This window comes from Podarcis liolepis (assembly GCF_965112155.1).
Source record: "Podarcis liolepis genome assembly, chromosome: 1".
NCBI lineage: Eukaryota > Metazoa > Chordata > Lepidosauria > Squamata > Lacertidae > Podarcis > Podarcis liolepis.
This window is the reverse complement of record NC_139554.1, coordinates 83,073,589-83,088,789: the sequence shown is the minus strand read 5'-3', so window position 1 is coordinate 83,088,789 and position 15,201 is coordinate 83,073,589. Positions and strand designations below refer to the sequence as shown.

Genomic DNA, 15,201 nt, shown 5'->3' with positions numbered 1-15,201 from the left:
ATAAAAGGACACATTGTACTCATGTAAAAACATGCTGATTCTCGGACTGTATGCGGGCTGGATGGAGAAGATGATTGGGCCGCATCAGGCCCCCGGGCCTTAGAGTGCCACCACTTATTCGCAAAAACTAGCACCATTTGCTGCACCTAATAGCTGCTTTTTTATTTTTAAAAACATGCTTCAAATGCTGACCTCATCTTGCTATGACACTGTAGCAAGGGAGACCCCCCATCTAGCCTACTCAATCCCCCTCCAAGTTAAAGTTACCCCATCATTTCCCCATTTTTGCCCTTTAAAACAGGAATGCACTATTCAAATCTTTCCCCCCTGCAACTTGGGTCAACAGAATATAAAGCAAGGTAGAATTGGAACTATGTTCTGCAGTATGCTATTCCCCCTGGTGTCCACCATATTCATTTGTGAGGCTACTGTGGCAAATAAAGAAGTAAATTGCCCTGCAGGAGGAAAGCTGTCATCCATTTTCACATAAGCCTGTTTGCTGGATCACTGCAAAATAGACAGAATGCAGAGATGCTGTAACCAAGCAAGAACACCCTCCCCTCAGTGCTTAGATAATGAGTTGTGTCTCTTAAATTCAGTCTGCTCCCCCCCCCCCCCCGTGGGTGGAAGATGAAAATATTAAACCAAATAATTGCTCAGGCAAATGCTGTATGTATAAATGAAGGACACCTTATGTACTCTAGAGCAAAATAATTCATTCTTTGAGAAATCAACCTCACAAATGAATGGGAAGATACCCTTTCTACACATTGCAGGAAGTAGACCTCAGGTTCTCTAAGATTGTAAACAGACCTCCAGAAAATGTGTATGCGCTTGTAGAAAGCAGCGATATTGCAAGCAAGATATAACCTTCCCTCAGTGTGCATGGAATATGCTGTGGCTATTAAATTTAATCTGTTTTTACCCCTTATAGGTCAAAGCTGACTGTGAAGCCAGATGAAAACACTAGTGAAATAAATTTCTAAGCCAATCAATTTGAATCTGCATTTCTGGAGATGTGTTTACGATCCAAGGAAACATGCAGGAGAGCTCTCAGGCAGCATCATTAAGTGTGCCAATCCACAAACGCAAATAAATGAACAGGAAGCCCAAAGAAGTTCCAGATAATACATCTGCTTCCAGAGAAATGCCCTATTGAAAAATTTGACTGCTGCTGGTGGGGGGAGAATTAACAAGAACTTTGTGAGTATATCTGGCTAGGAAATGTAGCATAAGGAACCTTACTTGTGAAGATAGTGTCGATCTGATCTTAGAGCCCCAGAATAAGGCATGTAGAGAGAAATGCTCATTTTATGGTTGTTTTGCTACCACCTAGTAACCAAATTCCTCAAAGGCGTGAATTAAATACTCTGTATGACATCTCAGCATAATCACCTGAGGACATACAGACTGGGAATTTCTTTTACTTTCTACTATTCATCTTTAATTAGTTTCTAACAGAAGTTTCCCCTCTCCATTCAGCCCACAATTCAGTAGGAATCTTCACTAGTTACTTTCCTCTATTTTGTTTTAGAGTACTGTAAGTTTGTTGCATATTCCCAAAGCTATTAACAATAACACCAGTTACCAATACCAACAAAGTCATTGGGACCAGCAGGACTGAAAGGGGCTTACAATCTTAAAACCAGAATTCAAAACAGTTCAAACAGATTACAGTAACCGGAAGAGGGTTTGCCCTGAAAGCACATGTTAAGATGTGCTTCTTCAGTTTTCACTGAAAGTTGGGAGTGATGAAGAAAGATGCATCAATGGTATCAAAAGCTGAGGAAAGGTCAAAAAGAGTGAGCAAGGCAGCACTCCGCCAGACCCTCCAAGTGTCCCTATTTTCCAGGGACAGCCCTGGATTTAATCAGTTTCTGATTTTATCCCAGGATGTCTGCTTTTCCTCAGGACGCCCCTATTTTCATTGGAGAAAAGTTGGAGCATATGTTCCCCGCCATCTCTCTTCCAACAAATGTCATGACAGAGTCTGAAGCCAGATTGAAATGGGTCCAGATACCCTGTCTCCTTCAAGCATGCCTGAAGTGTTATGTATTGAAGTTCTCACCCTGGGCCAGCAGGGGGATACTGTAGATAGTTATGCAAATGAAGGATCGAAAGTGACGTTCAGTGATTGGATAGTTTGTACGCAAATGAAGGATCGAAAGTGACGTTCAGTGATTGGATAGTTTTAGAAAATGGCAACAGTTACATTGTTCTGGAGCCCTATATAGGCAGGCTGACTGGGCTCCTCAGATCAGTTCTGTTCTGGCATCTGAATAAAGAAGAGCTGTTTGAAGAATCGCTGTGTCGTCTGATATGTTTGCCCACAACCTAACACTGGCGACGAGGATGGGATCGATGGACATCAGAGCACAGCCACCCTCTGAGCAGAGCTGAATCACTGAGCTGAATCACTGAGCGAAATCACTGAATAGAACCAATTCAGAGCTGACTGTTCTGGCTAGAGCACGGTGTTCCATCCATCACCCTTCACGCTGGCATCAGAATCATGGCTTCACTTGTGCCTCTACCGCCGTTTGCGCCAGCCTCTGAATCATGGGACTCCTACCTCGCTTGGTTCGACTGCTACCTCCAAGCCAACGAGCTGACAGAAGTATCAAAGGAGCGGAAGCGGGGCCTATTCCTCAGCCTCTGTGTGCTTGAGGTGTTTGAGATGGCCCGAGCATTGGTTGCGCCTGAAGCAGTCCAGGCAACACTGTGGGACACGATCCAAGAGAAGCTCCACAACCACTACGCACCAAAGCCATCCAAGATTGCTGCCCGCCATGCGTTCTACCACCGGAACCACACAGAGGGGGAGTCAATCAACAACTACACCACCGCCGTCCGACAGGCTGCAATGCACTGTGAGTTCCGAGACTTAGACGATGCCCTGATGGATTGAATCGTCTGCGGGGTCCGAGACATCCATCTGCAACGGCGTCTCCTCGCCAAGCCAGACCTCACGCTGCAGAAAGCCATTGAGGAGGCCGTGGCCTCAGAAGCTGCTGAACGCCCCACCCAGGAGATCCGCAAGGCCAGCAGCCCGCGTCTTGCTAGGGAACCAGTTCCAGTGCATCACAAAGAGGCCAGCAGTGATGAGGCATCCTCCAGTGAAGACGATGACGTGCACCAGACAAAGCGGGAGCGCAGGAAGTTCCAACAGAAGTCCAAGGGCCAACCGGAATGTGCCGGCTGTGGAGGCAACCATTCCCATGCCAAGTGTCGATTCAGAGACGCCATCTGTCGGACGTGTTCCAGAAGGGGCCACATCGCTAAGGTCTGCCAATCGGCTCCGTCTGACACCCCCCCTTCACCGACTCGCAAGTCCAAGTCTGCACTCCAGTCTGCCAAGGAAAGTGGGACTATTGTCCTTTGTTTTTTCTCTTTGCCGTCTGAGGAGAAAGAGGAAGGAGCTAAAGTAGAATGATCCGAGTGTATTATATGTAAATAAACACAGATTAGCCTAAATGCTGTGCTATTGGTTCTGTTACACAAACTGGGAATACTCTTCGGATCCCTGAGTGTGCTGATGCTTCTTGGCATCAATCTCTGTGATGTTTGGGCTGGAGAAATCTTTTGAAGCTCCTGAATGATCGACCAGGAGGGAGAGAACATGCCAGTTGGGATTGTGTCTCTGCCAGGGTCCTACACGAGAGTAGGATGCTCCTAACAGCGTCCCTCCCTCTTTTCGGATGAACTTAAACTGCCTTGAACCAACAAGGGTGACAATGTTTCCCAAAGAGGAGTTTATCAATGACCCAGCACAACTGCACAACATTATGCATCCTTTGATAGGTACAAAGCAGAAATAAGTAATTACAAAATATTCACCTTATTTTACAAAGGAACAAGAAATACAATCAAAAACAGCATGAAGATAAGAAATCATAACATTTTTATAACGCTCACAATACAATTTGTGGTTCCACATTCTCCTAACTTTTGTTACTCCAGCAAATAATAAGAGGATTCTGCCTGTCTATCTTCTTACTCTTCTAATGTTCATCAGGTCAGCCACCTGAACATTCTCCCAAATGTTTGTGATTTGTTTCCTCTAATGCTAACAAATTGTCAATCAAGCAATAGTTGGTGTGTAATAATTTCTCTGACTGAATATGGCCCTTATGTAGCCTAAAAGCCCTATTACTGGATTCATTGGTAGGGCATATCCTAAAATATACCCTTAAAATGAAATATATCAATTGCAAAAGGCACTATACCTTACTTCTACACAGTAGCTTGATAACCTGGCCATCATGTTAGAAAGCATTCGGCTAGCTTATGTACACACTAACCTTGTTATATCTTTCTTTAGTGTAAAGAAAATGTTATTTTTACTTGAAGAAAGTTATCTTCTCTATGGTCCTACCAAAAGCGTCTTTCACATCTTTGTTCCTCGGGCTATAGATAAGTGGGTTAAGGAAGGAGATCACAAGACTATAGAACACAGAAACTATTTTATCCTGATCTATTGAAAAAGTAGAACCAGGACGTATATACATGAAGATAATGGTTCCAAAGAAGATAGTGACAGTGGTCAAGTGGGAAGCACAAGTGGAAAAGGCTTTGTATCTGCCCTGAGCAGAGCTGATTCTCAGGATGGCCAAAAGAATAGCGATGTAAGAGACCAAGACAATGAGAAAAGTTGTCAGCCCAATTATAGTGGATATAATGAAATGCACAGTGTGAGTGACATGGGTGTCTGAACAGGACAACTTGAGTATTGGGGGAACATCACAGAAAAAATGATTAATGATATTTGAACTGCAGAAGGACAAAGTAAAAATAAAATAAGTCTGGAGAATTGAACTTGTAAGTCCACAAGCATATGCAACCACCACCAATATGGTACAATGCTTCCTTGACATAATAGCAAAATAGAGCAGTGGGTTGCAGATGGCTGTGAAGCGATCGTACGCCATCACTGCAAGAAGGCAACCTTCTGTGGTTATGAAGACGGCAAAGAAGAAGAATTGCACTGTGCATCCCTTGAAGGAAATAGTTGTCTTCTCTGCCAAAAATGTTGTCAGCATCTTGGGGGCAATGGCTGTTGAATAACTAATATCGATAATGGAGAGGTTTCTTAGGAAAAAGTACATTGGTGTTTGGAGCTGGGCATCCACACTGGTCACTATGATTATCCCAAGGTTGCCTATTATTGTGGCTACATAGATTATAAGGAACAAGAAGAAGAGTGGGACTTGGAGGTCAGGGTGGACCATGAATCCTGCAAGGATGAAGTCTGTTACAGTGCTTTCATTTTGCTTCATTCTATATTGCTCTGTAAGAGAATTAAAAATAACATGGTAGTTGAACCTGGGTGGCTACCAGGCTTCCTTAAAAACAAAATAAACCAGCACTACAAGATTCCTGTGGCCTTCCATCAGCACTAGCCAGCAGAGCCAATAGAGGTAATGGGAGTTGGAATCCAGGTACCTCCATTCTTGAATTACAGGAGCTGCTATTTACACACTCAATTGGAATTAGTGGCAAAATTCCCTTCATTTTATAAAACAGGATTTTGCTGACGGCAACATTTTAAAATATTTCACTGTGCAGTAAATTAACTTTTATCCACACTTCATCTTTTCTTAAACACTATCAATAAAAGTTTCTACCAAAACTTACAATACCTCTTTTGATTTTGATAGACCATCTTTCTGTGCATATGAACTTGGGCTCTCAGCTGAAGCACCCCAAAGCAAAAAAGAAAGAATAAAGGAAAGAAAAAACAACCACCCTCTATTCCACATTGAGTTCCAACAACTGAGGTGACTTGGTGCACTTGTTTGTTTCACTGAATACTATCTGGTCTGCAGGAAGCATATTTATCTACACTTAGGCTATGTGTACATCAGGTTTGTGGGATTCTACATCTGTATTTTGGAACTGTTAAATGTTGCAAGTAGGGTGCCAATGTATCAAGAAAACTAGGTGGAAAATAATCATACCATGGGCAATTTGTCCTTATGGTGGCCAAATTATTCTGTCGTTCAATGTCATATAGGCACTGTCTAATTAAATTATTTGCTTTGATGAAGCCCAATGTTAATAACTGTTGTATCGATAAATCAGAGGAATAAAGCTCTTGGATGACAATTTTAGTCCAGGCACACTCATGATGGTCTTGCAATACTAGAGGTAGCAGATTGATGGGGGTTAAATTGAGCCAAAGCCAATCATTAAATATTGTATTCCAAATCTGTAATTTGACAGAGGGAAGACTACCCTCCAATCACTGAACAGCTTCTGTAGATCCAAAGTGAGTACCTGTCCAAATCTGAGTCCCGTATAATAACTGTGCTAGGGGTTTACCTTTAAACTCTTCAAGTGCTGAAGGTATTTGATTGCCACCTTTTGTATGGAAAAAGCATGTCAGAATTTTGACACTATGAAGAGCTTTTTTCTTTGCATATTTCTGATGTGCTGCCCATGACCCTGTTGACTGAAAGACCAAGACCAACAAGACCAAGATGTGATTTTCCAGAGATTTATTTCTTCTGTTATAATGATCTAATTTCTGACTTACTTATAGTGTTTATCCCCTCTATGTTTAGATCCAGCCTTTAACTTGTTCAATCAGTTGATTATCCATGTAGCAACTATGGGCCCTATTGTTTCTTGAAAACACCATGAGTTTGGTTTTATTGTAATGCACAACCAGCTGTTCTTTTTGGCAACATCCTGAGAGTGCCCTCATCAATCTTTTTAGGCCTACTTTTGTTTGAGACCACGTCATCTGCATATAGTAATACAGAGAGGGATTTTGAGGGCAATTTAGGAGTGGCTTTTATGTTTGCCCACTAAGATGTACCTTACTACTACATCAGGGGTATATGTAGAACCTATGTGGAAGAATTCCTGTTCAGTTCACAGGCCAAAATGCCTAAGTGATTAGAGTGCAGGAAAACCCAAAACTAAGTTAGGTAATCTTACTCCTAACTGAATAGCGTGTACCAAAATTACATTTTTAAAAAGGGGGTGGGTGGAGAGAAATACTTTATTTCTGGAACTTGCCTTGCCTCTCTGTTGGAGAGTGTGGTCATTATTATTTACAAGCGCTTTCTGACAAAATGTAATCTGTGGGCAGAGGAAATCTACTAATGTGTCACCATCTTCTTGCACATGTTATAGGCAGTGGCGGAGCTTCATGCTCCAGCACCGGGGGGCGGAGAGCAGGCGGCAGTGGGGCTGGCGTGCATCCTGGGGGTGGGGCGCACCACCCACACTCCTCTTTCTCCACCAGTGGTTACAGGTGTAATTTCTCTAGCATACATTTTCCTTATAGTTGATGAGCACTACATAATGTCTCCTACAACACCTAGCCTCTGCAAGCCTTCGTTCAGTTTTTGTAGAAAGTTCTTGTACTGGCCATTGGCTCCCACTGGCTACTGTTATATTACTAGTGACCAGTGCCACCACTTACTCACCAAAACCAGCACCATTTTGTGCACCCAATAGCTGTTTTTTTTAATTTTTTAAACATCATTCAAATACTGACCACTTCTTGCTATGCCACTACAACAAGGGAGACCCCCATCTAGCTTTCTCAGTCCCCCCTAAGTTAAGGTTACCCCATCCTTTCCAATTGTTTGCCCTTTAAAACAAGAATGGACTATTCAAATCTTGGTCTGCCTGCAACTTGGGTCAGCAGAATCTAAGAGCAATGCAGAATTGGGTCTATCTTCTGCAGTATGCTATTTCCCCTGGTGTCCCCCATATTCATTTGTGAGGCTGCTGAAGCAAATAAAGAAGTAAATTGCCCTTCAGCAGGCAAGCTATCTTCCATTTACTCATAAACATGTTTGTTGGATTGAAGCCATAAAGAGAAGATGTAAAAATATTGTAACTGAGTGTTAACTCGCTCCCTTCAATGCCCAGATATGGTAATGTGTCTCTTAAATTCAATCTGATCCCCCCCCCTTTGGAGTTGAATTCAACTGCAGTGCCAGATTAAAAACATTAAGCAAATGAACTGCTTATCTGATGATTTTAAATTTTCATTTCTGGATTTCTTATTGCAATCACACACAACTTGCAGAAAAGATCTTGTGCAGCATCATAAGAAGTCAACCTCCCCAACTTCTGTGAAAAAAAAAAAAAATCCAATATTTATTTATTTTTTTGCTTCCAGAGAATTGAGCTGTTCATAGATATCATCTTGCTTCCAAGAATAAAATATCCCAAGCTCATGGAGAATATAGCAAGCTAGGAGCCTTACCTGTGAAGAGGACAGATGCCATTCCTAAAGCCCCTACTTTGATTATTGATATAATGGCTAATTTATAGCTGTGGGGTTCCTGCATAAGGTAACAAATGAATTAGAAATAACCTTCCCTCAATGCACAGGCAATATGCTGTGGCTATTAAATTTAATCTGTTTTTACCTCTTTGGGGTTGAAGCTGACTGTGAAGCCAGATGAAAACACTAGAGAAATAAATTTCTTAGCCAATCAATTTGAATCTGCATTTCTGGAGATGTGTTTACGATCAAAGGAAACATGCAGGAGAGATCTCAGACAGCATCATAAAGTGTGCCAACCCTCAAAACCAAAGAAATGAACAGAAAACCCAAAGAAGTTCCAGAAAATAAATTTGCTTCCAGAGAAATGCACTGTTGATAGATTTGACTACTGGGGATGGGGGGAGAATTTACAAGAACTTTGTGAGTATATCTGGCTAGGAAATGTAGCATAAGGAACCTTACTTGTGAAGATAATCAGCGTCAATCTTAGAGCCCCAGAATAAGGCATGTTCAGAAAAATGCTCATTTTATAGTTGTTTTTGTATCACCTAGAAACCAATTTCCTGAAGGGCATGAATTAAAATACTCTCTGCATAATCACCTGAGGACATACAGCCTGGGAATTTCTTTTACTTTCTACTATTCATCTTTAATTAGTTTCTAACAGAAGGAATCTCCACTAGTTTTTTTTTTAAATGATATTTATTAGAAGTTTAAAGATTACAGAAAAAAGAAAAAAGAAAAACAATAAAAAGTTTTACAATACATAAAAAGGAAAAAACATAAAAACACACACAATACAATACAGCAAAAGAAAACAAAAACACTAAAACACACATCCAATATTCCATATCTTTACCTTTCATTTACTTGTTTCATCGACCTCCTCACACCTCCCTTTTTTGTATTCTAATTCAATTAACTATTTCAGCAAATTCTTTCCATCTTTCTCAATTTTTGTTCTATATTTATCTTAACAGTCCAACCTTAAATTTTTCCATTTTAGCCCATTATCAACCAACTTTTACCCTTAGATTTTAACCCATTTATAACCCTTTTTTCATATTCTCTTAGATCATTACAGCTGGAAACCCCTTAATTGCAATCCAACATCATTCTATCATTCATTAATTTTACAGTATTTCTGTAGATAAACTTTAAATTTCTTCTAGTCTTCTTCCACCGACTCTTCTCCCTGGTCTCGGATTCTGCCAGTCATTTCTGCCAATTCCATATAGTCCATCATCTTCATCTGCCATTCTTCCAAAGTGGGTAAATCTTGTGTCTTCCAGTACTTTGCAATGAGTATTCTTGCTGCTGTTGTAGCATACATAAAAAAAGTTCTGTCCTTCTTTGGCACCAATTGGCCGACAATGCCCAGAAGAAAGGCCTCTGGTTTCTTCAAAAAGGTATATTTAAATACATTTTTCAGTTCATTATATATCATTTCCCAGAAAGCCTTAATCCTTGGGCACGTCCACCAAAGGTGAAAGAATGTACCTTCCATTTCTTTACATTTCCAGCATTTATTATCGGGCAAATGATAGATTTTTGCAAGCTTGACTGGGGTCATGTACCACCTGTATATCATTTTCATAATATTCTCTCTTAAGGCATTACATGCCGTAAACTTCACACCTGTGGTTCATAACTGTTCCCAGTCAGCAAACATGATATTATGTCCAACATCTTGTGCCCATTTAATCATAACAGATTTCACCGTTTCATCCTGATTATTCCATTTCAACAGCAAGTTATACATTCTTGACAAATTCTTAATTTTGGGTTCTAGCAATTCTGTTTCTAGTTTTGATTTTTCCACCTGGAAGCCAATTTTCTTATCCAAATTATATGCCTCCATTATCTGATAATAATGAAGCCAATCTCTCACTTTGTTTTTTAATTTCTCGAAACTCTGCAATTTCAATTTATCTCCTTCTTGTTCCAAAATTTCCCAATATTTCGGCCATTTGGCCTCCATATTGAGCTTTTTCTGAGCCTTCGCTTCCATCGGTGACAACCACCTTGGGGTTTTATTTTCAAATAGGTCCTTATATCTTATCCAGACATTAAACAATGCTTTCCTGACAATACGATTTTTAAATGCTTTATGTGCTTTGACCTTATCATACCATAAATAAGCATGCCATCCAAATACATTGTTAAAACCTTCTAAATCCAAAATGTCTGTATTTTCAAGGAGTAGCCATTCTTTCAACCAGCAAAAAGCTGCTGATTCATAATAAAGTTTAAAGTCTGGCAGGGCAAATCCACCTCTTTCCTTTGCATCAGTTAATATCTTAAATTTTATTCTAGGCTTCTTGCCCTGCCAGACAAATCTAGAGATATCTCTCTGCCACTTCTTGAAACAGTCCATCTTGTCCACAATTTGAATGTATAACTTGCTGCTTAAATGGAACACTCAAGATGAGACAGTGAAATCAGCCATGATAAAATGGGCTCAAGACATTGGGTACAACATTATGTTTGAAGACTGGGAAAGGTTATGGACCACCGGTATGAAATTCACGGCATGCAATGCCTTGAAAGAAAACATTATGAAAATGATATACAGGTGGTACATGACCCCAGTCAAACTCGCAAAGATATATCATCTGTCTGATAATAAATGTTGGAAATGTAAGGAGGCTGAAGGAACATTCTTTCACCTCTGGTGGACATGCCCGAGGGTGAAGGCCTTCTGGGAAATGATTTACAATGAGTTGAAAAAGGTATTTAAGTATACTTTTCACAAGAAACCAGAGGCCTTCCTCCTGGGCATTGTGGGCCAGAGAGTGCCAAAGAAGGATAGAACTTTCTTTTTATATGCAACCACAGCAGCAAGAATTCTTATAGCCAAATATTGGAAGGCACAGGAGTTACCCACGCTGGAAGAGTGGCATACGCAACTGATGGACTACATGGAACTGGCCGAAATGACTGGCAGAATCCGAGATCTGGGAGAAGAGGCAGTGGAAGAGGACTGGAAAAAATTTAAGGACTATTTACAAAAACACTATAAGTTATATGAATGTTGAGAATTTGCTAAGTTTTGGGAAAACAAGCTTCAGTAATTAGATTTGAAAATGGTGGAAACTAAGTTATGACCGTGAAAAGACTAAAGTTTAGAGTAATGTTCCTTTTTTTGGGATTGATGATGGGAAAAAGTGAGCTAACAACATGTACCCTAAATCTAAAATATAATTAGATGAAAGTACAAAAACGCATGAAACAAGGTATCAATTTGCTGTTATTTTTTATTGTAAAGAATGCAGGGTGTGGAGGATGTGGGGAAGTCCAGTGGATCATGAAAAACTGTTTGGAAAATGTGAATTTTTTCTTTTCTAATCTCTTTTTTCTTCTGTAAAGTCGCTTTTGCTGAGTCACTGACGATGTATTTGACCTTGGAAAAAAGCAATAAAAAATATTATAAAAAAAAACAAAAAACACAATTTGCAATGTCTGAAACAAAAACAACATTCTAGGCAATACATTCATTTTTATCACGGCGATACGACCCAACAATGAAAGCTTCAAATTTGACCAAATTTCTAAATCTTTTTTCACTTCCGTCCAACATTTTTCATAATTATCTTTAAATAAGTTCCCATTTTTGGCTGTCATATTAATCTCCAAGTATTTCACTTTCTTAACCACAATCAAACCTGTCTCAATCTGAAACCTCTCTCTTTCAATCGGTGTTAAATTTTTCTCTAAAACCTTAGTTTTTAGCTTGTTCAGTTTAAATCCTGCCACTTGACCAAATTCTTGAATTAATTCTAAAACCCTTTTAGTACTAGATTCTGGCTCCTGTAACGTCAATATTAAGTCATCTGCAAATGCTCTCAGTTTATACTGTTTGGCTCCGACCTGTATACCTTTAACCAACCGGTGCCTTCTAATCATATTCAGCAGAACCTCCAGGACCGATATAAAAAGCAATGGGGAGATTGGGCACCCCTGTCGTGTCCCTTTTTCTATCTTAAAATCTTCCGTCACCACATTATTTACAATTAATTTAGCCTTTTGTTCAGAGTATATTGCACCTATACCATTTTCAAAACCTTGGCCTACCCCCATCCCCTGTAGGTTCTTCTTCATGAAACTCCAAGAGATATTGTCAAAAGCTTTCTCCACATCCACAAATATCAGAACTGCTTTAGTATTTATATTCACTTCTAGTTTTTCCAAAATATCAATTATATTCCTCAAATTATCAGACAAGTGTCTTCCTGGAAGAAAGCCCGCTTGGTCTTTATGAATCTCTTCCATCAAAACTTTTTTCAATCTCTTGGCCAAGATGTCTGCAAAAATTTTGTAATCCACATTAAGTAACGATATAGGGCGGTAGTTCTTAAGCTGAGTCTTTTCAGTCTCTGTTTTAGGTATAAGTGCAATGTACGTCTCTTTCCACGACTCTGGTGCCCTTTTCCCTTCCAAAATTTCATTGCAGACTTCCTTCAAAGGTTTCAATAACCATTCTTTCAAAGATCTATAATATCTGGAAGTCAGCCCATCCGGTCCTGGAGATTTGCCCAATTGCATGTTTTGAATGGCACCTTCCACTTCCTGTTCAGATATTTTATAGTTCAGCATTAATTTACTTTCTTGAGAGATTTTTTGTAATCCATTTGTCTTCAAAAATCGGTCTATGTCCATTTCTTTCTGTGGCCCTTGCGTATATAATTGTTTAAAGTACCTCTGGAAACAGTTTCTAATGTCAGTTGGGTTATGTATATTCTTTCCTTCCACTTCTAAGTTTGTAATAGTATTTAATTTTTGTCTTTTTTTCATTTGCCAGGCCAACAATTTCCCACATTTATTAGCTGATTCAAATGTTTTTTGTCTCATTTGTTTGATTTTCCATTCTATTTCCTGATTCATCATTTTCATGTATTGTACTTGATATAATTTTATTTCTCTCAGAATCTCCTGAGACTTTGGTTTTGCTCTCAATTTCTTCTCACTTTCTTTTATTTTCTCCAAAATATTATTCTTCTTCTCATTCTGACTTCTCTTCTTTATTGCATTCTGTTGTATCAAAAACCCTCTCATGACCGCTTTGCTTGCGTCCCAGATTACTCTTTTTTCTACATTAGTGTTCATATTTATTTCAATATAGTCTCTCAAAGTTTTTTGGGCCTTTTTATATACTTCTTCATCTCTAAATAAGGTGTCATTCATCCTCCATCTAAAGGATCCGGTTGATATTTGTTTCATCTCCATCCTTACAGCGTTATGGTTGGAGCAGGTTTTTGGGCAGATTTCTACTTTCTTTATCTTTGGTTCCAGTTACAGATAGGTAGCCGTGTTGGTCTGCCATAGTCAAAATAAAAAAAAAATCCTTCCAGTAGCACCTTTAAGACCAACTAAGTTAGTTCTTGGTATGAGCTTTCGTGTGCAAGCACACTTCTTCAGATACACAAGAAGTGTGCTTGCACACGAAAGCTCATACCAAGAACTAACTTAGTTGGTCTTAAAGGTGCTACTGGAAGGATTTTTTTTATTTTATCTTTGGTGCCATTCCTCTAGTTATCCATATTTGGTCAATTCTAGTCCATGTCATCTTGGCTTCAGAAAAGAAGGTTCCCTCTCTTCCCAAGGGGTTCTTTACTCTCCAAATGTCCACTAAGTCCATATTGTCCATATTGTCATCTCAAAAAATGTTTTCGGTAGTCTACCATCCTTGGTGACTACCTGTCTTTGTGCCTTGTCCATGTTTGTAGATACTACTCCATTAGTTTTTATTTTTTTAAACCTCTTGACGTATCATAAGAAATAAAGTATGGATTATAAATTTATTACTTGGAACGTAAATGGTCTAAATGAAAAATCAAACAGGAACAAGGTGGAACATATTCTGGTTAAGCAAAAATATGATTTAATCTGTCTGCAAGAAACCCATGTAGCAGAAAAACACAAAAGAGTATTAATAAATAAAAGATTGGGGCTTGAATTTATTACATCAAGTAAAGAAAAAAAAGAGAGGGGTGGTAATCTATGTAAAACCTCAGCTGGAGCCAAAACTGCTTTACAGTTATGAAAAAGGTTGAACAGTGATTATAGAGGTTAAAATCAATAATGAAAAAGTGATAGTTATTGGAATTTATGCACCAAATGAAAGAAAATCTGAATTCTATCAATACCTGGAAGAAAAAGTCATAGAATATTTAGGGGGAAAAAATTATATTATTAGGAGATTTTAATGGAGTAGTCAATCCAAACATGGACAGAACAATAAAGAAGAAAGAAAAGAGGCAGAACAAACTCCCAACTACATTTTTCCAATTAATAGAACTCCTGAATTTGTTTGACGCTTGGAGGTTTAAGAATCCAACAGAGAAAGAATTTACACATTATTCAGAGCCACACAAATCGGCGGGACGAATCGACGCGATCTGGACAACAAAGGATTTATTAAATAATATTACAAAAGCAGAAATTCATCCAAGGACAATTTCAGATCACAGCGCGGTCTGGGTTAACTTTAAAGGAAAAGAAGAAAAGGTTAAAAGGTGGCAACTTAATGAGAGTATGCTAAACGATGAAAAAAACTGTACAGAAGGCCAAGCAAATCTTAGAAGAATATTTTTCGGAAAAATAAATATAGTAGTTTAAATTCTGTTGCAGCATTCGAGGAACTTCAGTAATAGTTGCAAGGTAGATACAAGAAATTAGATTTAATGAGAATAAGTTTAATTATGAAAAAAAAGTGTATTGGCAATAAGTAATATGAATTTGAAGTATGGAATAGACGGGAGGTTGGGTCTTTAGTGTTAAGACCAATAGATGTTTTATTGTTTGCTAAGAATATTAAGTGTCTATGGTTATTTTTGTAATTTGTGTGTAATTTGGTATTTGTGTTTTTTGTTTGTTTGTTTTTCTTGTTGTATAAATAAAAAACTATAAAAAAGGAAAAAATAAAAATCAGAATTCAAAACAGTTCAAAC

At 38.9% G+C, this 15,201-nt stretch overlaps 1 protein-coding gene across 1 annotated transcript; it reads right to left on the bottom strand.

Moving 5' to 3' along the window:
* Window positions 1–4,340: 4,340 nt before the first annotated feature.
* Window positions 4,341–5,276, bottom strand: LOC310686294 (olfactory receptor 5AR1-like; the record flags this gene model as incomplete). The annotated part of the gene is made up of 1 exon (XM_083459878.1): window positions 4,341–5,276. One exon carries the CDS (start codon window positions 5,274–5,276, stop codon window positions 4,341–4,343), a length of 936 nt encoding a protein of 311 aa, XP_083316004.1.
* Between the last annotated feature and the right edge of the window lie 9,925 nt (window positions 5,277–15,201).